This window comes from Cryptomeria japonica, chromosome 10, assembly GCF_030272615.1.
Source record: "Cryptomeria japonica chromosome 10, Sugi_1.0, whole genome shotgun sequence".
Taxonomy (NCBI): Eukaryota; Viridiplantae; Streptophyta; class Pinopsida; order Cupressales; family Cupressaceae; genus Cryptomeria; species Cryptomeria japonica.
In genome coordinates this window covers 239,208,100-239,232,904 of record NC_081414.1, presented here as the reverse complement: position 1 = coordinate 239,232,904, position 24,805 = coordinate 239,208,100, and the positions used below count along the sequence as shown (strand labels likewise).

At 35.7% G+C, this 24,805-nt stretch overlaps 1 protein-coding gene across 1 annotated transcript; it reads right to left on the bottom strand.

The window, feature by feature from the left end:
- Window positions 1-333: 333 nt before the first annotated feature.
- LOC131063846 (pentatricopeptide repeat-containing protein DOT4, chloroplastic-like) lies at window positions 334-3,191 on the bottom strand. The gene is made up of 5 exons (XM_059212349.1): window positions 3,044-3,191; window positions 2,226-2,939; window positions 2,031-2,165; window positions 519-833; window positions 334-413 (listed from the first exon to the last, which is right to left on the bottom strand). The coding sequence occupies exons 1-5, from the start codon at window positions 3,189-3,191 to the stop codon at window positions 334-336; spliced, it is 1,392 nt and encodes a 463-aa protein (XP_059068332.1).
- Window positions 3,192-24,805: the final 21,614 nt, after the last annotated feature.

The following is a 24,805-nucleotide window of genomic DNA, read 5'->3' as shown; positions in this document are numbered from 1 at the left end:
CCTTCATTCTTAATGCAGGTCTGATACGAGGCACATTTTTATAGTGCAAATCTATCTTTCAGATTGCTTCATTTAGCATCACATATGATCTACACAAGAACATTCTCCAGCATTTATTCTCCCTGTTTAAAATGAGGGAAACGGCTTGCAACAATCTTGGAGTTAAAAGTGTGGCAATCGGCACATACCGGAGGGTTCTTAACAACTCTAATAGTTGTTCTAGGCTGTGTATTCAACAAACTAAATGCCATTGTCAATTTTTCATTATGGTTGGAGAGAAATAATTCCTTTTCCTCTTCTTCCACATCATTAAGTAAATGGTTTGAATCCGAATCACCCTGCTGCCTTTATCTCCCAAGCCAATTTGTCCAACTTTGCATAGATCTCCTGTGTCTGTGGATATGATCTCTCTCCTACACAGAAAGCGTGTACCATTTTATGGTCTTCAATCCAACTACATCCAGGGATCTTTTTAATTCCTCTATCTTTCATCAATCTCCTTACCATTTCAACCTCACCCCACCTGCCCACTTCTGCATAGATGTTCGAGAGAAGAACATAGGCTGCAGCATTTTTAGGATCCAAATCAAAAAGAAGCGTCGCTGTAAATACTCCTAGACCTATATTCATATGTGATCTACAGGCAGCAAGAAAACACAACCATACATCCACCACAGGTTTAACTGGCATCTTAATGATAAAGCTTAGAGTATCCTCGAGATAGCCAGCACGGGCAAGAAGATCAGCCATGCACACATAATGATCAATTCTAGGTGTAATGCAATAATGATTACTCATGTGATTGAAGTATGCACAGCCATCATCAACCAAACCTGCATGACTGCATGCATGTAGAACGCAAACAAAGCTTATAATGTCAGGATATGTTCCAGATTGCTTCATTAAATTAAAGATTTTGAGAGAATCCTCGCAAAATCCATTTTGTGCATATCCTGCAATCATGGCATTCCATGACGCCACATTTTTTCGAGGCATCTGGTCAAACAGTTCACGTGCCTTGTCCATACTTCCACATTTTGCATACATGTCTACCAGAGCATTTCCAACTATGACATCTGACAAAAACCCCCCTTCCATTATACTTTGATGGATGTCCATGCCCTGTTCCAAAGCTCCCATTTTGCCACAGGCAGGGAGGACACTGGCAAAGGTTGCGGAATTCGGCTTTACACCTGCCAATTGCATTTGCTTGAAAGTTTCTAAAGCCTCTTCAACAAATCCATTTTGTGTATAGCCAGCAATCATTGCAGTCCACGAAAAGACATCTCTTTGAGGCAATCTGTCAAACAGTTCACGTGCCTTGTCTATGCTTCCACATTTTGCATACATATCTACCAGAGCATTTTCAACTACAATATCTGACAAAAATCCCCCTTCCATTATGCCTTGATGGATGCCCATACCCTGTTCCAAACCTCCCATTTTGGCACAGGCAGGGAGAACACTGGCAAAGGTTGTGGAATTTGGCTTTACACCTGCAAATTGCATTTGCTTGAAAGTTTCTAAAGCTGTTTCCACAAACCCATTCTGTGCATATCCTGCGATCATTGCATTCCATGAGATCGCATCTCTTTGAGGCATTTTATAAAACACTTCACGTGCCTTGTATATACTTCCACACTTCGCGTACATGTCTACCAGAGCATTCCCTACTTTAATATCTGACAAATAACCCTTTTCCATTATGCTTTGATGCATGTCTATACCCTGTTCCAAAGCTCCCATTTTGGCACAGGCAGGGAGGATGCTGGCGAAGGTTGTGGAATTTGGCTTTACACCTGACAATTCCATTTGCTTGAAAGTTTCTACAGCCTTTTCAACAAATCCATTTTGTGCGTAGCCTGCAATCATTGCAGTCCACGCAAAGACATCTCTTTTAGGCAATTTATCAAACAGTTCACGTGCCTTGTCTACGCTTCCACATTTTGCATACATGTCTACCAGGGCAGTTGCAACTACAATATCTGATAAAATTCCACTATCCCTTATGCTTCGATGGATGTCCGTACCCTGCTCCAAATCTTTCATTTTGGCACAGGCAGGTAGGATGCTCGCAAAGGTTGCGTAGTCTGGCTTTACGCCCGCCAATTTCATTTGCTTGAAAGTTTCTAAAGCCTTTTCATCAGATCCATTTTGTGTATAGCCTGCAATCATTGCAGTCCACGAGAACACATCTCTTTGAGGCATTTGGTCAAACAGTTCACGTGCCTTGTCTATGCTTCCACACTTCGCATACATGTCTGCCAGGGCAGTTGCAACTACAATATCTGATAAGATTCCTCTTTCCATTATGCCTCTATGGATATTTATACCCTGTTCCAGAGCTCCCATTTTGGCACAGGCCGGGAGCACGCTGGCAAATGTAAACCGATCAGGTTGGAAGCCTGTTTGTTGCATATGGTGAAACAGTGTAACTACTTCGTGAGTTAACCCATGTCTTCTGTACGCTGCAATAAGCGTATTCCATGAGTAGCTGTTTCGTTCTTGCATGTTGTCAAACACTTTACGGGCATCCTTCAATGTTCCGCACTTGGCATACATGTAAATAAGCTTATGAGGAAATGTTTTGCTTGTAGTAAATGCAAATCGCCTGTGAGCTATGAAAGAGTGAACATTTTTCCCTTGTGATAGCGAGTTCTTGAGAATACAGCTTTGCAATAATTGAAGATATGTAGGGTAGTCTTCAGGGGGGTTGTATGTAGTAAGCAGAATGTGTAGCGCCTCCTTCAACTGGCCCTCTCTACATAATGCTCTCAGATTGAGATGAGTAAAAGATGGCAATGGCATTTTATGATTGTGCTCAAAGCGTCCAAAATGTGCAATTACATTCAATCCAAGTCCAGCACAGTGACATAGCAACTGGCCAGTATTAAGGATGGGAGCATTTTCACTTAGAGGTTTGTAATAGCTTCCGAAGTCTGTGCCCAACTAGCAAATTAACCATTCTGTGAACGAGCTGCATGGTTCTCTAACAGATACAGATGCATGTGCCATCTCATCCGATTTGTGATAAACTCTGTACAGGAGAGCATCACCATGGTTGTGCCCTGCTCTTTTCCCCCTATTTCGCATATCAGTTTCTTAACCAGGCTGCCAGACTGCCTTTGGAATCGAATAAGGATGGAATAATAGAGAAGTGGGGGATTATCAAAGCCATTGACAGATTGCATGTGGGAGAAGAAAGCCCAGATATCAGGAAGCAAGTGACCAAATTAATGAGAACCAGTAGAGAGAAGGAGAAGGAAGGAAGATCCTCATTCGACAACTACCATATTTTTCTTCTTCTTCATCAGACGAAGAAACAACTGGTTGACTGGCAAATTTCTGGTTTGGAGCTTCTTACCAAATGTTTCGAATTTGATTATAAGTATCACATTATTTTCTCCTTTTTCGTTGAGTACCATACTCGCCAATATTTAATTTCACACTTCAGCTGCCAACTTGGTATATCAGATTTTCAGAGGTTTTTTTTTTCATTTAAAGAGTATATAGTTATTGTTTCAGGTTTTTTTTGGTAGAGCTAATTTCGTATATTCACAGAGTTCAAACAGTCTGATTTTGATTTTTTTTTTGTTGTTGTTTTGTATGTCACTTGACTGTTTATAACTATTGTTTTGGTTTTTATGTAGTAACGCATTTCAAAGTGTCACCTGATACCTAGATATCTTCATCACTTTACCTTTAAAAGCAAACATGTACTTAAAATTGCCAATACTTATGAACAAATGACCCATTAATCATGCACAAGTGGGCAAATTATGGAGCAAAATAGCTAAAAAGTGAGATGCTATTGGTACATATGAAATTTATTAATGATCTTTTAGTTATTATTTTTTTGGTTTCTTTAAAGTTAGTAATTGTAGGGTTGGGTGAACAAGGAGTGAACGGTAATTGGAACATGGGCGTTAACTAGTGCTCTTCCCCTAGTTAGAACAAACATGGGGAATTTCGTTATGTGTGCAAAAGTGAAAAAGTGGTTTCAAGGTGACGTCCAATACATATTTTCTATTGTCCTTTAGCATTTTGCTATGACTGCCACAAAATTTGTACAACTAATCCAATACATAGTCCTTTAATAAATGTTTTGACCAATACCTATGCACAAATGCTCAAATAATCGTGTGCTATGGGTACCAATAAAGTTGCACAACTCTTCCAATGATTATTTCTTTAACCACTAGATATTCAAGTGGGCAATTATCGATGCATATGAAAAAATTTAGTGGACTTTTAATTAACATGTATTTGAAAACAATGATTAGAACATGGACAACAACTAGATCCTTTCCCCTATGACAAACTTATTGTCTTTGTATAATTATTTTTTCCTTAGATTTGTAATCCTATGTAAGGACCTTATAATGTAGATCCAATATCTTCTTTTTCTAATTAAGTGTACACACAATAGCATACTTCATATGAAGTATAAGATAGTTGGTAGTAGAAAGTGGTTTATGACAATTAGCAAAGAGCTATAAGAAATTTGAGTGTTTAATAATCTGAATGGAAGCTTTATTTCTATGCGGTTTGAGATTAATTCAAGTTGATCTTGTGTCATTCAAGTAAATCTTAGTGTTAGACAGCTCAGATACTCGAAGGGGGGGGGGGGCTGAATCAGTTGTCAACATATTATAGAACTTTAAGCATTAAAACCTTATTACCGGAATAGAAGATATAATAGTTAAGCAAAAATATAAACCATAGAACATTTACCAACCATCCGCAAAAGATAACACCAAGATTTGTACGTGGAAAACTCGGTAAAGGGAAAAACCACAATGGGAAGCCTACCCACAATCAGATAATACTTTTGCAGTAAGTATGTGATTACAATAAGAGGGGCCTGCACATGCAGGAAGGCCAACAGCCTAGAGCGCACTCCTTATCACAAAAAGGAGCCTCACTGACTACAAAATAAATCTAGACTACAATCTGGACGAAGAATGAACTGCAAGAATAGCATCTCATATGCCTGAGTAGAGTTTCGGTTAAGCTCAGTACTGGAGGTCTTAAGCCTCTTTTACCAACTCAATTCGATCACCTATGATCGACCAAACACCTCAACATATGATTACAACTTTAGTCGCACACAGATAATCCCATGAATATGCCCATTAATCACATTGATCTACAAAGAGATCTTACATCACATTATACCAACTCGGGACCTAAACAATTAGGTCGGCCACCTAAAAGATAATACAATAAAATCATAACTTAATCCTGCAATCTAATGATCAACCAAGTCGACCTGAGACCGAAACAACATAATCCAATCAATAAACCCAACTGGTAAGGCATTGGGATCATCCACAAACATGTTACATAAACCAGTCCATAACCTAGCTGAATAAGATAGCATTAGGTCTGGACCCAAATCCAACACCACCGATCAACAAGAACATGAACAAGATAATCAACAGCATCTCGAAAGCCATCTAGAAGTCGTGTCAACACCACTTATCAAATGCATCAAAAGGTCTTCAACAAAGCTCTATCGGTAGAACCCTTACTGGTGACCAAAAGGCTTACTAGAACAAATGATCGTGATACCCAACTGAATAGCATGAATGATAGATCCAAACCAAGTGCACAAGTCAAAGCATACCGGAGCATGTCGGATCAATATCATAAACCAACCCCTCTACCAGAACCTACTGGAAGCCGGTAAACAACCAAAACAACCGTGTTGCCATCAATGCAACACATAATCAATTCCTCCAATTGCCAACAAACTCCCCCTTTGGCATTGATGACAACACTAGATGTAAAAAACATCCAAGTGCCAAGAAATGCCAAACAAGTCTCCCCCAAAGAAAGACAATCAACAATCTCCCAAAAGATAATATAACAATGAAGTTAACAAACTCCCCCTATGAATGATATCTTTGTTAAGCTTTGATCTCTCCCCTTGACTGATGTTTTGTTAAGCTTTGTTTTTCACATATCTCTCCCCCTTTGACATCAATTCCGGAAATATGACATGAACATCAAGGAAAAATCATAAAGTCATTGAACCACACAGCTAACTACTCCCCCTGAGTAGTAGCACCAACACATCAATCTGGAATGAATAGTAGCTTTGTAAGTGCATGTTGGAGTCATGCCAATCAACATCATTCAGGTCTCTATTGGAGGGGCAGAAACCCCCAATCTATCTCTGAAGTACTCAAATGATTCCTTAAGAAAAGGTTTAGTGAACATATCTGCAATTTGCTCTTTAGTGTTCACATAAACCAGTCTAACTTCATTTGCTTCCACCTTCTCCTTCAAAAAGTTATACTTGATAGATATGTGCTTTGTCTTAGAATGAAATACCAGATTCTTTGATATATCAATAGCAATAGAGTTATCACAGTGAAAAACTATTGGCTCATTAGAATCCACTCTTATATCCTTCAACATTTGCTTCATCCATAGAACTTGTGTACAATAAGTAGCAGCACCAACATACTCAACTTTAGCAGTAGATAAAGATGTACATGACTGCTTCTTGTTGATCCAAGAAACAAGTTTCTTTCCAAGAAAGAAAGCTCCACCAGATGTGCTCTTCCGGTCATCAACATCTCCAGCCCAATCAACATTTGTATATGCACATAGTGTAAAGTCATCGTTTTTAGGATACCACAAACCAAATTCAGTTGTTCCCAGCAAATACCTAAAAATCCTTTTCACCGCACTCTCATGATTCTCTCTACGATCACTCTGATATCTTGATACAGTACAAATTGCATTCATTATAACCGGTCTAGGTCTGAGTCAAATATAACAAACCTCCAATCATAGACTCGTACCTTGTAGGATTTACCGGAGCTGATGCATCTTTCTTAGTCAACTTCTCACTTGTAACCATAGGTGTACCAATCGGTTTAGAATCTTTCATTCCAAATTTCTTCAAGAACTCTCTAGCATACGTAGTTTGATAGATGAAAATACCTTTATCAGTCTGAGTAATCTATAAACCTAAGAAAAATTTTATTTCCCCAATCATAGAAATCTCAAATTCATTCTTCATATTTTCAGAGAATTCCATACATAACTTATCCTCACCTCCAAAAATGATATCATCAACAAAGAATTCAACAATCAATATGTCATCAACAGTGATCTTATAGTATAAATTACTATCAGCATTACCTTTAGTGAAACCAAGCTTCAAAAGATATTTATTCAATCTTGCATACCAAGATCTGGGGTCTTGTTTTAATCCATATAAAGTTTTCCTTAACCTGCAAACCATGTTTTTGTCATCTGAAAGTGAAAATCCATCAGGTTGCTCAATGTAAACTTCTTCTTCAAGATCTCCATTCAAAAATGCACACTTAACATCCATATGATAAACCTTGTAGTTCTTATGGGCAGCATAAGCAATAAATAATCTCACAGCTTCAATCCTAGCTACTGGAGCAAAAGTTTCATCATAATCAATTCCTTCCTTCTGAGAATATCCTTTACAAACCAATCTAGCTTTATTCCTCACAACTTGTCCATCTTCATTCAATTTATTCCTAAAAACCCATTTAGTTCCAATAACATTCTTATTTTTAGACCGGGGAACTAAATTCCAAGTGTTATTCTTTTCTATCTAATCTAATTCCTCCTCCATAGCTTTCATCCAACTTTCATCTTTTCATGCTTCAATTACTGATGTCAGTTCAATTTGAGAAATTAAACATACCTCATCAGCTACCAGCCTTCTTCTTGTCATCACTCCTCTGTTCTTGTCTCTAATGATCTGATCTTCTGAATGATTTAACCTTACATACCGAGGAGTCTTCTGACTTTTTGTTCCTCTGCTCTAATCTTCAATTACTGTTGAATTTTCTGATACTGCTGGAGTAATTGGTTTAGAATTTTGTTTCGGTGCAGGTGCTACCAGTTTAGTTATAATCATCTCCATTGTCGGTTCTCTCTCATAAGTTATGATTTGATTTCTATTTTGCTCATCCATCTTGACATTAGTGCTCTTCACAATTCTCTACTATCTTTTGTTATAACATCTATATGATTTGTTTTCATTAGAGTAACCAAGAAATATCCCTTCATCAGATCTAGGATCCAACTTTCCAATGGAATCATCTCTTTTGATATAGCATTTACTGCCAAAGATTCTGAAATACTTAATTGTAGGTGTACGACCAAACCATAACTCATAAGGTGTCTTACCGGTGTCACCATTGATATGAACTTTGTTGAATGTGTATATCGTCGTGCTCACAACGTATCTCCAATAGATATGAGGTAGATTAGATTCCATCATCATAGTTATAGCCACATCCAAGATAGTTATGTTCTTTCTTTCCACAACTCCATTCTACTGAGGTGTTCGGGGTGCAGATAATTGTCTCCTTATTCCATTCTTTTCATAACAACTGTTAACTTCACCGAATGTGAATTCTCCACCTTGATCTGACCTTAAGCATTTAATCTTCAATCTTGTCTATGTCTCAACTTTAGCTTTAAAGCTTTTAAACTTTTCAAATGCTTTAGATTTCTCCCTTAGAAAAGTAACCCACATCATTCTAGAATAGTCATCAATGATTAGCATAAAATATCTATCACCCTGAAAAACTTTTGATTCTAGCAGGACCACACAAATCAATATGAATAAGAACAAGAACATCATTAGATTTGTCTTGTATACTCTTAAAAGAATTTCTAACTTGCTTTCCCATTTGACATTCCTTACATGTCGAATTGTAGGGCTTCACAATCTTAGGTATATCTCTAACTTCCTTAGTAGAACTGATATTTACAATGCAGTCAAAATTCACATGACACAACCTCTTATACCATAACCAACTATCATCAATTTGTGCAATCAAACATTTCTTCTCACTGGGGTTCAAATGAAAGATGTTACCTTTAGTCTGGGTACCGGTTGCAATCTCCAATCCAGATCTATTGATAATCTTGGATTTTCCATCCTTGAACTGTAACTGAAATCCCTTATCCACCAGCTATCCTACATTCAAAAGATTATGCCTTAAACCTTCAACATAATAAACATTAGCAGTATCATGCTTACTATCCAATGATATAGTTCATCTTCCCTTGATCATGCATGCTTTGCCATCTCCAAATCTAACTAGACCGCCATAAAATAGAAACTTCCTTTTATCTCCAATCATATGATGTGAACATTCAATGTCTATCACTCATTCATCCTTGTCTTCAATTTTAGCAACAAGGGTCTTTTCTTTCGGTACCGAATCATCTTCCTTGATAGCCAAAAATACCCATTCCTTTCCATTGTCGGATCCACTAGTTGAATCTTGTGTCGATTCATCATCAAAATCACTCACACCTTCCTCACCTGCATAGTAGCATGATTTGTCTTTGTTTCTCTTGTATTTATGCTTGTTCTGATAATCATGGTTAGGTCTAAAATATCTTCTTACTCTTTCCTCAAATCTTGAATTCCTTTCAAGACATCTAGATGAAAAATTACCTATCTTATTACATGCAAAATATTTTAAAGGTGATTTTCCTTCATACTTACTTCCTGCATGACCTTTAGGTACTTTTCTAGAAAATAGGGCTTCAAGTTGCTCGAACTCTTCATCTTCTTTTTTCATCTCCTCCAGTTCCTTAGCATATAAGGCTTTCCAATCACTCTTGCCGGTAGATGATGTAGATGCATGAAAAACAAGTTTAGATTTTGCAACTCCAGAAGGACTAAATTCCTCAAGCTCAAAAGCAAATAACTTCCCAACCAAGGTATCCCTATTGACAGAGGTGCTTTCCATAGTTCTCAACTCATTAATTGCATTAGCCTTTGTCTTATAAGCCGATGGAAAAGCTCTCAATACTTTAAAAACTATTTCATCTTCGCTCAAAGATCCACCACAACACTGAATTCCCATGATAATCTCATTAACTCTCTCCATAAAAGCAGTAATCCTTTCATCTTCTTTCATCTTAAGGTTCTCATATCTTACTCAGTAACTATAAAGTTTAGCAATTTTAATAGTAGGTTCACCTTCATTCAAAGTCTCCAATTTATTCCATATAGCCTTCACAGTTGATTTGTCAGATAGTCTCATAATTTGTTGATCAGAAAGTGCACACAAAAGGGCTTCTCTAGCTCTACAATCATTTCCAATGTCCTTATCCAAGCCTGTTGGAGGAGGATTGCCAGATGTTGGATTATGAGGTGTATATCCATTCTCAATGATCTCCTAAATCTCCTTGCCAAGACATCTCAGATGTGTCTCCATCTGAATCTTCCATACTCTGTAATTTGTTCCATCAAGCCTAGGAATTTCTCTCCAGAAAACAACAACAGATGAACTTGATGAATTTGCACTATTAGATGCCATAGGATCTTTGTCAAGCGGTTAAGCTTCTACAGAGAGGACTAGACTCTGATACTAATTGTTAGACAACTCAGATAATCGAAGGACAACTAAGAGGGGGGGTGAAGGACAACTGAAAGGGGGGGTGAATCAGTTGTCAATAGATTATAGAACTTTAAGCATTAAAACCTTATTACCGGAATACATAAACCAAATATCGAAATAGCAGATATAATAGTTAAGCATAAATATAAACCACAGAACATTTACCAACCATCCACAAAAGATAACACCAATTTTTGTATGTGGAAAAATCGATAAAGGGAAAAACCACGGTGGGAAGCCTACCCACAATCAAATAATACTTTTGCATTTAGTATGTGATTAAAATAAGAGGGGCTTGCACATGTAGGAAGTCCAACAGCCTAGAGCGCACTTCTCATCACAAAAGGAGCCTCACTGATTACAAAATAAATCCAAACTACAATCCAGAAGAACAATGAACTACAAGAATAGCATCTCCTATGCTTGAGTACAGTTTCGCTTAAGCTCAGTATCAAAGGTATTAAACCTCTTTCACCAACCCAATTCAATCACCTATGATCGACCAAAAACCTCTGCATATGATTACAACTTTATTCGCACATAGATAATCCCATGAATATGCCCATTAATCTCATTGATCTACAAAGAGATCTTACATCACATTTATACCAACCTAGGACCTAAACAATTAGGTCGGCCACCTAAAAGATAATACAATAAATTCATAACTTAAACCCTCAATCTAATGATCAACCAACTCGTCTTGAGACCGAAACAACATAATCCAATCAATAAACCCAATCGGTAACGCATCGGGATCATCCACCAACACGTTACATAAATCGGTCCATAACCTAGCCGAATAAGATAGCATTAGGTTTGAACCCAAATCCAACACCACCGATCATTAGGAACACGAACAAGATAATCAACAACATCCCAAAATCCATCTAGAAGCCGAGACAACACCACTTATCATGTGCATAAAAAGGTCTTCAACAAAGCTCTATCGGCAAAATCCTTACTAGTGACCAAAAGGCTTACTAGAACAAACGATAGCCCTTGAGTCATCAAATCCTAAACCGACTGATCGTGATACCCATCTGAATATCATGAATGATAGATCCAAACCAAGTCCACAAGCCAAATCATAACAGAGAATACCAGATCAATATCATAAACCAACCACTCTACTGGAACCTACCGGAAGTCGATAAACAACCAAAACAGTCGGTGTTTCCATCAATGACAAAACATCAATGCAACACATAATCAATTCCTCCAATTGCCAACACTTAGGTCTAAAAGGATAATTTTAAGTGGGCAGTTAGTATATGAAAATAAGTGCAAATAAGGGTGCAATAAAAATGAGAAATTGGTGAATATGTAGGAATTGATATAAGTGGTTCAATAAATAACAATAAATAGGGATCAAGTCATAAGTCAAACTAAACAAAAGAGTACATGTCAATTGGATATTTCTATCAAGATTCAATTGTGTATTTTTTGAGTCAAACTCATTGACTCATTGAGTGCTAAGTGGATCATTCATCCCCGATACAATTTTGTAGTGCTCTAAACCTACTTTCGAAACCAATATTTTTTTAAAATGGTCTATAGTAAGGGGTTCAAATATGGGGCCACATAAAGTGTTCCTATTCTTGTCAAAAAAGCATCATACCATCTATTATAGCCCCGCTACAATGTTAAATTTTTATTAGTATTTAAAAAAGCACTTCAATGAAAAACAATTAACACCATGTAGTTTATGGCCAATATTTTTGTTATTTTTTAATGAATATATGATTTTTTACTAATTTTCAAAGTGATCACAACTTGAAAAACAAAAAACTAAGCGTGTGCCCCCCTGAATTTTCTGGAGACTAACTGAAAAAATGATTATGTGTGGAATTGTCTAGTTCTAAAAATATTTTTTATTTCATATTTTGATGAATGAGTAAAAAATGAAGTCAAGAATATTATACGTAGGTTTTCTGACAAAAAGTAGAGGCACTAGCAAAAAAAAATTAAAGATCATTAAACCTTAACATAATAAAAATGAAAAATATATATGATTAGAAAGATAAGAGAGATCTTAATGTTACTATGTTGTTTTTTAATTTGACATTGAAAGACATGCAAACCTTATGGAGAGCACGTGCTCTACATTGTGTCATCTTTTCAGAAATTGTTAAAAAATATTTGTGGATATTGAAATATAAATCAAAACTTTTGGGTTGGATTCCCTTAAGCTAGATACAACTCTAAGGGTTAAAAATACCTAAATAATAAAATAACATCCTACCATTATCGCATACTTGTATTTTTATGAAGATAAAATGATATCTCTCTCTGTCCCTTGCTCCCTCTCTAGACCTATATCACATCTCGCTCGCTCATTCCCTCTCTTCTTTTCTATATCACATCTCTCTCTCCTTTCTTCATTTCCTCTCTACTCTCTGTATCACCTCTATCTCTATCTCCTTATCCCTCTAGATATCTCTCTCTCCCCCTCTCTAGACCTATCTCTCTATCTCTCCCTCCCTCCCTACTTACCTCTCTACTTATCTCTATCTCACCTCTCTCCCTATCCCTCTAGATATATTTTTGTCTTTCTTCCTTTCACTACCTATCTCACTATCTCACCCACTCTTTCTTCCCCAATCTCTATCCATATCTCTATACATTTCCTACCTCCTCTCTCTATTTCTACACCTTTCTCTACTATGTCTCTATCTCACTCACTCTCATCAAGTTCTACCTCTTTACCTCTCTCTCCCTCCTTCCCTCTCTCTTTGTCCATTTTTAGACAACTCATTTTACCTCTCTCTCTCTCTCTCTCTCTCTCTCTCTCTCTCTCTCTCTCTATATATATATATATATATATATATATAGAGAGAGAGAGAGAGAGAGATAGAGTATGTGTGTGTGTGTCTGTGTGCTCTCTCTCTCTCTCTCTCTCTCTATATATATATATATATATATATATAGAGAGAGAGAGAGAGGGATATATATATATATATATGTTTAGAGAGATAAGGAGAGAGAGAGAGAGAGGTGATATATTGAGAAGTAAATATACCCCCTCCCTCATTCCATCTATGCTTCTCTCTATCTCATTCTCTCACTCCCTACCCCTCTTTCTCTTTCTCCACATTTCTCTATATCTCACTATCTCCGCCTTTCCATCTCTGCCTCCTTCCTTCTCTCTTTGTCCCTTTTATACATCGCTCTCCCTTTCTTTATACCTCCTTCTCTCTCTCTCTCTCTCTCTCTAGACTCTAGACATATCTCTTTACCTCTCCCTCCCTCCTCTCTCTCTAACTTTTCCCCATTATATATCTATCTCTCTTCATTTATGTACCTACCACTCCTTCCCTCCTTACCTCTCTACTCTTCTCTATCTCACTTCTCTCTCCCTATCCCTCTAGATATATCTCTATACATCTCCCTTTCTCTACCTCTTTATCTCACTCTGTCTACTATCCCTCCTTCCTTATATTACTATCCCTCTTTATACTTCTCGCTAGACATATCTCTCTACCTATCTATCCCTCTCTCCTTCCCTTTAAATTTATCTATTTTACCTCTCTCTCCCTATCACTCTAGATATCTTTGTAAATCTCCCTCTCCACTTCTATATATGTCATCTCTCTCTCTCTTCCCTACCTATTTCTCACCCTTTCTCTACCTCTCTCGTTATCCCTTCCTCTCCCCCAATCTCTAGACCTATCTCTATACCTCTCCATCCTTCCTTCACTCTCTATCCCTTTTTGCATATCTCTCTCTAACTTTAGAGCCCTCTCTCCCTTTCTCCCTCCCCCCTCTCTATTTCTCTCTATCTCAATTCTCTATTTGTATCCCTCTATGTATCTCTCTATCTCTCTCCACCTATATATACCTATCTTTCTACATGTCCCTCCCCCCTCTCTCTAATTCTTCCTATCTCTCACCCCCCCTCCCTTTATCTCTCTTTATCACACCTTGCTCACTCTTTGTCTCTATCCCTCTATATATCTCTCTATCTCTCTCTACCTCCATATAGACCTCTCTCGTTCTCTCTCTAACCCTCCCCTCTCTCCCAATTGGAATTCTCAAATAAAGTTATAACATGTTTGAATTGTGTTGTGAATGGTACCAAGCCACTTTTTTGTCCCATATCTTTTTTCTCTTGCCCTATATATTTGTATTTGTTGTATATATTTGGTTTGTATATGGATAATTGTGATATTGAAGATCTACATAAATACTATTTATTTCTTGGGGCTACATACAACAATAAATCTGTATATAATTGAATCTATAGAATTAAAGAGTTGTGAACAATATTATTTTTAAAAAATACCGATAACTTATAATTGTGGAACTTCCTAGTAACAACAATCACTCAGCTATGAAAGGATCCTGAGGGCAAGTCTGAGTTGGAGTTGGAGGACAAAGTGCAGAGAAAGGATTCTGATGTCAACCAAAAAGTGGAGGAGGAGATTACGGGGGAAGGTTGCAACCAAAGTGATGGTAGAAATGTCAAACAAATTACTGGTGCCAATACTGAACAGGCCAAGGCTGGTGAGAAAACCCCCCCTTCAAATCCTCCTACCGAGGGTTTGAAAGGGTTTATGGACACCTTTGACTAGCTCATTAACAGTCACAAGAAAGTTGTGGAGGATAATAAGAAGTTGAGCCACAGGGTTCAAATTCTAGAGACAATCAACATTGGTGAAGGTAAATCCATGGCTGAATATGTTGATGATTTGGGTAAAATTGTTGCTAGAGCTAAAGAGATCAAGGACGCCTTCAACCCAAGGTTTGAGCAAGTGGAGAAGGCCCTGGAAGAGATAAAAACCAATGACAATGCTATGGACCAGAGAATGGCGGACACTGACAACAAACTCAACAAAATTGAAACCTGCCTCAGAAGCATTATTGAACAAAGCCATAACATTCTGAAGGCCTCAATTGACAACACCAAAGTTCTTATCAGCAAGCTGGAGAACAAGAAGGAATCCCTGGAGCTGGAGCCTGACATGGAAGGCATGGGAGATGTGCAAGGACCAAGAATGAGGACCGAAGGCAAGAAGAAGGAGAAAAAGCCAAACAAGGAAATTGAAGAGCTCAAAGCTTCTTCAGAAAATTATGATCTGCTGGTCATTAAGGCAGCTGATCTTCTTAAGCCTTTGTAGTTGTTGTTAGCCGTCTAGGCCTTTAATCTAGTTTTATTCGCTTTTTTGTTCCTTTCTTTTGCTGTCTGTTTGGTTTACTGGCCTTATTGCCAGTCTTTTGTATGTTGTTTCATTGTTGGACTTGTTGTTCTCTGTTGAACTATCTTTTGCTCCTTTGTTAAAGGTTTTCGGTCCTTAAAACCTGTTTTTCATATTAATCAGAACAATCACTCAACTATGGTATGAATTCTAATTGAATAGGTTTAAAAATTGGTACCTATTATAATTCTATATTCATTATTCTGAGTTAATCATGGTTTAACCTTATGGTTTATTTTAAACAAACAAGTCTATCCCAATCCATTTTGGTTAATAGATTGATATAGAGTTTTTAACTCAGAATAAATCATCTTTTATGAAACCTTAAATGGTAAAATTATAGTATGTGTACAATTTAAGTTAAAATCATGAAAGAACATAACATGAATTAAGACTTATTGTGACAAGTTCAAATAATTTTAGTGCTTTTAAATTTGTAATATTGTATCATTGTTGTGTTTTTTAGTCAATCAATAGATATAAAGTGTATGAACATATGACATGCATATCCATGCACTTTGTAATGTGATTATATTAAAATCTCAAGCCAAAGTAATGCTTCTTGCATGTATTGTCAATTTTCACGTATATCTACTAGTTTGTATATTTATTGAATGTTATGTAGCTAGAGGGTATCTAGGGATACATGGAATACTGTAGGTGATAGTGTTGTACTCATACACAATTATCAAATTGGGCATGGTACTATGCTAGTGACCACGATCTCTCACCATTGTTAGAGGTTAGGGCAACTTCTAGTTGGGAGGTATGCAATGGGCCACTATTTTATAGTTGGAGGCAACATCTTCGAATGATGCTCTCCTCCACACAACTTTCCATAGCTATATTTCTTGTACTTATTCAAAACATTGGATTGTTCAAATGTGAGCACTAGATTATACATTGTATATTTAACAAAAAAATAAGTCTATTCATGTATGAAAAATAAGTTATATATAAAAGGCAAAACAACTCCCTACATGATTATATTTTAAATTTGTAAAATCTTAATACTTGTATAATTTGATTTCAATAAATAACGATTTTTTTTTTAATATCATGTCAGTTACATCATGTTCATGTAAAAAAAATGATGGGTTTAACAGCTTAAAATCATGTGTTTAAATTCTAATGTTTTCTATTTTTCTAATTATAAATTCATAATTTAGTAAAATGTAATATGTTAAGAGCTATAGTCTATCACATGTGGTATCAAAGCATAGTCAAAACTCTGGGACCTCAACTCTACTACATTTAAAGAATAAGATATTAATTTTCTTCATGTTAATATAACCATAATTATAATTTTTACCCATGCTAAAAAATGGGAGGTTCAAAGAAACATGTTGTGGAGGAAATTAAGAAAGAGAAATCAAACGAAATCAAATAAAATTTTCAACCAAGTCATCTTGAGAAAAGAGATATGGATTTAGGATATTGAGACCTTAAGTAGTAGTAAAAAATGAAAGAAAATGTAAACCAAAGAAATCTTCAACAATTTGCAACATGTCATTTGGGTGTAGACATGATGTACTAATAACAATTTAGGAAGCCGTGTAATAGTATCTATGGACTATGAGTACATCTTAGTCCTAATGATTTCAAAATTGAGTCAAAAGATGAAGAAATCAAGAAATATAATTTGCATAGGATTTATTGAATATACAAGTGTAAAACATTATTATAAATAAGGATATTTAATCTACTATAATTTTTTGATAAAATAAAAACTACGATTCATATTTTTAAAATGTGTGATGATTAAATTTTGTTTAGCACTAAAAAAAATTGCATTTAGATGTTGTTTAAACTATTGAACCATGAACTTGAATATATTAGGTTAAATAGGGTTTGCACAAGGTTGAATTTGCAAAGTAGTGACAAGAGGCCAAGTTAAACAACAAACGACCCCACTATGAAAATGGATCAAATTTTAAATTTATTGAATGAAATTAGAGAGGTGATAATGGATTTAGAACATGAAGTTAAAATACCTTAGGACCAAGACGAACAAGTTGAACAAGGAAATGATATTAGTCTTAATAAAAGGCATGATCAAACTCATCAAGAATAGCCTAATCATGACAAAATGAAAGATAGACCAATGTAAGAAATAAACTAGTCATCAAAATGGCTCAATATATGAAAAAGGTGAATCCACCTAAATTTGGTGGTACAATAAATTAGAAGATGGAGTTGAGGCTTAGCTCAACAAGATGAAAAAATACTTTAATATTCAAATTATTTCAAAATCAATAAGGTTGTTTGAGGAGCATGCAAGAATTTTGATAAAGCCTCCACTTGATGGGCCAACATTTAGATTCAACTTGGACTTAGTTATTAGTTTTGTTCAAACAACATTGGTTGCCACAACTTTCTTTTGATTATAAACTTACCAATTTTTAGAACTTGAAGCAAGGAGAGATGTCAACACCTAAATATTACGATAAGTTCATGAGAATTATCAAATATATACCCCAATATTGACATAATAAAGATAGTTTAATCTAAAATTTTATTATGGGATTGAATCCCCAAATAGGAGGAGAAGTAAATGTTCATGGACCATCAACCGTGGACCAAGTTTTGAAAAAGTAACCAAAGAGGACTGAAAAATAAATCCAATTGCAACATGAAGACATAGGTTCTATAAGAAATTTGGGAACCCAAAACCATCCCCTAATTTCAATAAGAAAATATAAGAGGAAAATAAACCCTCATCAAAAGCACAATGAAAGGGATTCAATAAACAACAATGACTTTAGATTTCGGAGAAGGGACAATGGATTAAAAGGAAGAGATCATAACAAAGTAGATAAACTGCTTGAAAGAAGAGTGTAGACACTTAAAAATAATTATTTTAATTATTTTTAATTCCTCACATAATTAATTAATTAATTATGTTAATTAAAATTATTCTCAATATTAATTAAATATAATTAATATTATCACTATAGCATATGACTTATTTTATAAATCAATCCCTTTCTTTATTCTTCTAAAAAATCAAATCCTCACAAATCTTCCTCTTAGCTAATTAATTTCAATTAATTAGTTAACCTACATGATTCCTACAAATCATTTTCTTAATTCATCATTAACCTAATAAATTCTTCTAGAAACTTCCTAAACTCACTTAACATTATTCTTCTAATTTTTTATTCCCTCCACTCATTCTCTCTCCTAGTCAAATTCTCCTACAAATATAAATCTCACCTAACATTTCCTCTAATCCCCCTCCTAATGAGTCGTTAATGGCTAATCATCATGATTAGCCACAAAGTCAACTCTTTGTCCTTTCATCCAGCCACTAGCTTTAAATGCTCTTTTTCTAGATGAATGTAAGATTTTCGAAATCTCACATTCCTCTAGGCATTTCCCTCTCCCAAGGAATTTTTAATTTCTTTTTTATTCTTCTAATCACCATAATATCCGTTTTTGGAGAATTTTTAATTCCTCCAATGCATCTTGTAGAGTGTGGAGATACAAAATGCCTTTAAGGCATATTTCTTGGTCTCCACGCCCTCTCTTGGAGCTTGTGTGAGCTCACAAGTAAATCTTAGCCCTTCATCTTGAATTCATCCTAGCCATCCGTTTTCCTCTCCTCTTCCTATAAAATAGGGTTCCATCCCTTCATTCAAAATATCTTGAAATCCAGTAAGCTTATGATGCCCTTTTGAGCCCAAGAAATCATCTTGGCAACTTGGTCATCTCATCCTTATCATTCATCCTTATCATTTGTGCACAATATTGGAGAGCCATCCACATCCAGCAATCAAAGGAGCACATCAAGTGGAGCATTATCACGGGGCGCCTTCACTTCATCAAGCTCAATTCGAAGGAGAAGGTAAAATAGCAAGGTGAAATGGTCTTTTAATGATATTTTAACATTCTGCATGTTTATTTCATTATGTTTTGATTAGTTTACCTTTCAAATCCGTTTTCCCCTGTTCAGAGAGGACCGTTGAGAGTGTGTTTCACCTATGTTAGGGATTATCATACCAATAGATATCCAAACTAGAACCAAGAGAATATTGACAAAAATCCTCTACTACCACCTTAGCAAATAAATTTTCAACAAAGGATGCACCATTAGATAATCATAAGGTTGAATATAAATATTCTCTTATTGAAACATCAAGTACACTCTTTAATTGTCCCATTTTTATTTTGATGGACACTAGAGCTACTAAATAATTTGTGGCACCTAAGGTGTTGATTACAATATCTAGAGGAATTGGCCATATGGCTAACTCTTGGTCCATTTAGTATGCTAATTAAGCAAGAGTTAAGGTGATCAATGTTTGTTTGAGTTTGAGCTAAGACTACCACCATTTTACACTAAGTTTAAAAACCTAATGTGATGTCATTAGGATCATATGATGTTATCATAGGTATGAATTGGCTTTAGTATCACAAATCCAAAGTCAAGTATTCTAAAAACATAGTTGAATGGTTAGATGAATTGTGTAATCAAGTATAAATTCAAGGAGAAAAATGAAAGATGATGGCTAGGGAAATTTTAGACCTACAAGCTAATAAGGCTAGAAGAAAAAGGTATGAAATTTATGCAATTGGGATAAATCAACTAGATGATTTAAAAGAATTTCCAATCAATACTACCATTGTATCTCCAATTTTCAATATATATCCCCCAAAGTACCTAAGTTGTCTTCTCATAGAGAATTTTTCTTTTCTATAGACACAATTATAGGATCAAAACATTGATCCAAATATCTCTATAGTATTAAAAAAATAGTTGGTAGAGCTACAATCTCAATTACAAGAATTACTTTTGGAAGGATTAATATGCTTGAGTGTATCTCCTTGTACTATGCCAATAATTTATGTGCAAAAGAAGGATGGAACATTGAGACAATGGTCAAAAAAAGTAATGGGAAAGAGCAAGTATCCATTACATTGCATCAATGATCTCTTTGATTAAATGTATGGGGCAATGATATTCTAAAATACATACCTAAGAGAAATATTGCATTAGCTAAGAATTAAGGATGAAGATATTCCTAAAATGATCTTTAGAACAAAATTTGGTTTTTATGAGTTTATAATGCTACCCTTTGAGTTAACAAATGCACTTACTACACTCATGAACTTGATGAATAGTGTTTTTAGACATTATCTAGATAAATTTATACTTATTTTTTTAGATGATATATTGATATATTCTAGGAATGAAGGAGAGCACATGCATCACTTAAGATTAGTACTATAGAATCTAAGAGAGTGTAGGCTATATGGTAAGTTGTCTAAGTGTGCAATGTTACAGAAAGAAGTACAACACTTAGGTCATATCCTTTAAGTAGAAGGGATTTAAATTGATCTAGTAGAAATTAAGGAAATAATGGCATGGATAGCACTTTAAAATGTTCATGAAGTGCATATTTTTATGGGGTTAGTACAGGTTACTACAAAAAAATTATTTTAATTTTTTTAAAATAGAAAACACTAACACTTGTCTCCAAAGGAAAGGTCAACATTTTCAATGGTTAGAGAAATATGAAAAGGCCTTTCAAACTTTAAAGAAGCTAAATTTGGCTTCTATTATCATGATTCTTGATCTTGAAGGCCAACTTGTTGTGATTACAAATGCATCAAGTGAATGTTTGGGAGGTGTATTGATGCAAGAATATCAAGTTATTACAAATGAGCTTAGGAAAATACATCCATATGAATTAAACTATTCTCCACATGATTTAGAGCTTATAGTAATTGATTATGAGGTTGACATTAGTTATATTAAAGGTAAGAAAAATAGAGTGGTTGATGCTCTTGATTGGAGACAACACATTGCCATAATAACTGTTATTCATTCTTCATTTCAAGAATAGGTTTTGAAAAATTCTATGGGAGATGAATTCTATGCCCAATTTTTCAATATAATCTATGAGATTATTTTATAATTACTTTTATTATTAATGTTAACAATGTTTCTTCCATTTAGACATTCCATACTATTATAATGCATATGTATATGAAATATATACATGTATATTTCTAATTTTGGAGGTATCTTGGGACCTCAAATGTGATATTATTAGTGATAGTTGGAAAGCAATTTATCTTACAAGAATAAATGTTACTTCATAACAAATTTCATTCTTCCATTGTAAACATTAAATGATGCTCTGCAGAAAGGATATGTTAGGAGACACAAAAACACACAATATCAAATGTTAATGATGTTAGTCTTAAATCAGAAATGAAAGACAAAGGAAATCACTATCCTAAGCAAGCATATCAAGAGAGATATCAAACATCTAATAGAAAGCATAACAAAATGAAGGAATGCAATAAAACATCCTCAAATGCTCTCCAACATGCTTATAGTTGCTCCTCCCTTGTTCCTCTCCTCTCCAAGTTCCACATGAGTGTAGCTCTCAGCTTTGCACTGCGATGGAAGTCTTATGGAGATTCAAGATTGAAAATGATTATGAGATGCAAATGCAAGCTAGCTAGGAATGAAAGAGAATGAGTTAATTAATCTATTATTGATTTTAACCAAAAGACAATGTGGACTATGATTTTACTCTAAAAATGCTCTCTAAAATTCACTATAACTTAGATGCATACAAGATTTCAAGATCTGGATTATGAATGAATGGGCTCTATTTATAAGAAAAATAAAGAAATGGATGGTTGAGATTGAGTAATCTCAACAAGGGTCAGGATTGATGGGTTTATGATCCATGTGAGAGCTTTCAACCCAATCCCAGGATGACAAAAGTCATCAAGAGATAGGTTGAGGGGAGAGAGAAGAAGCATTAAATACTTGATATGACTTGAAGGTTAACTTGGGAGGTAAGGTTAATGTTGAGTTGAATGAATAGAGTCATTATCCAATAAATAATGCCTTTATCCAATGGATAAACTCTTGTGCAAGAGTTAGTGAGGATAACCATGGTCAAAACAATAAATGCTTGAAGAGACCCATGAGTCAAATGGAGGTTGAGTTAGAGGGAAAGTCTCTAACCATGTGGGAAAGTGGAATTAACCATAAATGGTTGTGTAAGAGCCATTAATGGTCATGTAAGAGCCATTAGTGGTTTGGAAGACTTTGGGGGTTAGCTTGTTGAACACATAAAGCATTAAATGCTTTTCAAAGACTTTGGAGGCTTTGAGAAGTGACTTCAAGTTGCTTAGGAATGTGACAATATTTAGGAAATGGGATTAGGCTAATTAGGAATGGTTAGAAGAACTTAGAAAGTGGTTAGAAGGGTCTAGAAGGGGATTTAAAATTGCAAGTGGGTTTGGTGGGTGAGGGGAAATAGGATTTTATTTAAAATAAAATTAATTTATTTCAATTGTGGTTGCAACTTGCATTTGTAGGAGAATGCAAGTGGGGGGGGTAGTAGAGAATTAAATAAATGTTTTAATTATTTATTTAAAAGAGGAAAGGGGGTCAAACCAAATAAACATGATTTATTAATTTAATTGATTTTAAGTGTGGCTTAATGAATTAATTTAAATAAACTTAATTAATAGGAGAAGGGGTTGAGGATGAATTAATTAAATGTTAATTTAATTAACTGATTATTGAAGGTTAAATAATCAAATAAATAGTAAATATTCATTTAATTAAGTGGACAGATTTATGTGACTACATTTGCCCCTCTTTGAGACGGTGCGGTTTATCGTGTTGTTTCAAAGAAAGAAAAATAGGTGTGAAGAAATATGCCCCATAAATGTTAATTTAGTGGGTGGTATTCCCCCTTGAGAGATGGGCCAATTTTTTTTGAAAAATCGAGCAATCTCTCGAAAAAGAACGAAAAGTGGAGGGGAGGTAGAATAGAAGAAATTAGCAATAACGGTGAAAGAATGGAAGAAATTGTAGTTAAAAAAGAGAAATGAGAGACATTGGAAGTTCACGGGGACCACAGCGGTGAGCGGGGTGAAATTGGGTTAGGGCTAGAGGGTATATATGGGGGTGGAGGGGTAAAAACAGGTTCATTTGCATCCATCTCCATAGCAATGCAAAGCTCTGATAGTGACTTTTGGTGAAGGAGTGAGCAACAATCATCATGTCGGTACCTATAGCAGATCATCGGCTAGAGCGGATCCATCGATTATAGCGGCCAAATGACTATGGACCAGTGGTACACAAATTTGAATTTTTCTCTTTATGTTTTTTTTTATATGTTTTTGCAAGCATCCAAGTCTAATCAAAACAATAGTGCTAAAACTGTGTTTTAATGCTTTTGTCAGCCCAAATAGCGCTTTTGTGTCGCTATGGCACTATTGGGTGGTAGTTTTAGCGTTATCGATAGGTTTAGCGTGTTTGTATAGTAGTAATAGTGTTATTGGGGTGTTAGCGCTATTGGGCCAATGTTGTAGCCCTATTGACATGAAATGGCATGTTTGTGTGGTTTATTTAGCATTGTTTTTGGTTTAGCGCTATTGTGTATAGGTTGTAGCATGAGTGTTAGCAGAATAGCGCTATTGTTTGAAAGATAGATGCCCCAGGGTTAGGAAAATTATCTCCTAATGTCTGTTTTGGGTGGATGGATGGATGAGTTGTTTTGAATCATAGCATCCTCGTTGAGACTAGGTCATTATGATAAATGCCTATTGTAGTCTAGGTTTGCCATGATTGCTTTCCTGTTGAGACCTGAAGATACTTGATCAAAGTATTTGTTGATAGTCTAGGTTTAAACTTAAGAAAGTTTGAAACAAAACAACTGATGGTAGGTTGAAGTGTGTGTGTGTAGGAGGATCTTCCCATTCTACAGATGCACGAGTGACATCCTAGCATGCAGCAATTGTGAGGGCAGTTGACAGAGGTAGAGGTAGACTTTATTGCTACAATCGGGTTATACGATATGTTGTATTTTCTCGTGATTCAGATGAATCGTGGATTGATGACAGCACTGGCCGAGCGGTGGCATAGTGAGACATGTACCTTCCATCTGGCGACAAGAGAGATGACAGTGACCCTAGAGGATGTGTGGAGGATACTACACATCCTGATCCGAGGGGAGCTGGTGACCTATGACCGAGCTTTGGGGACAGCAGTTGTGCGGCGGATGTTTGCAGAGGACGTGTATATTCATGATGGTTCGTTAGCATGGGAGGAGCTAGCTACCTTGTATGAGCCACTACCAATGGTTTTATCTAGCATTATCGGGGGCTTTCTTTGCCCTGATTGACGATCACATGGATGGGTCG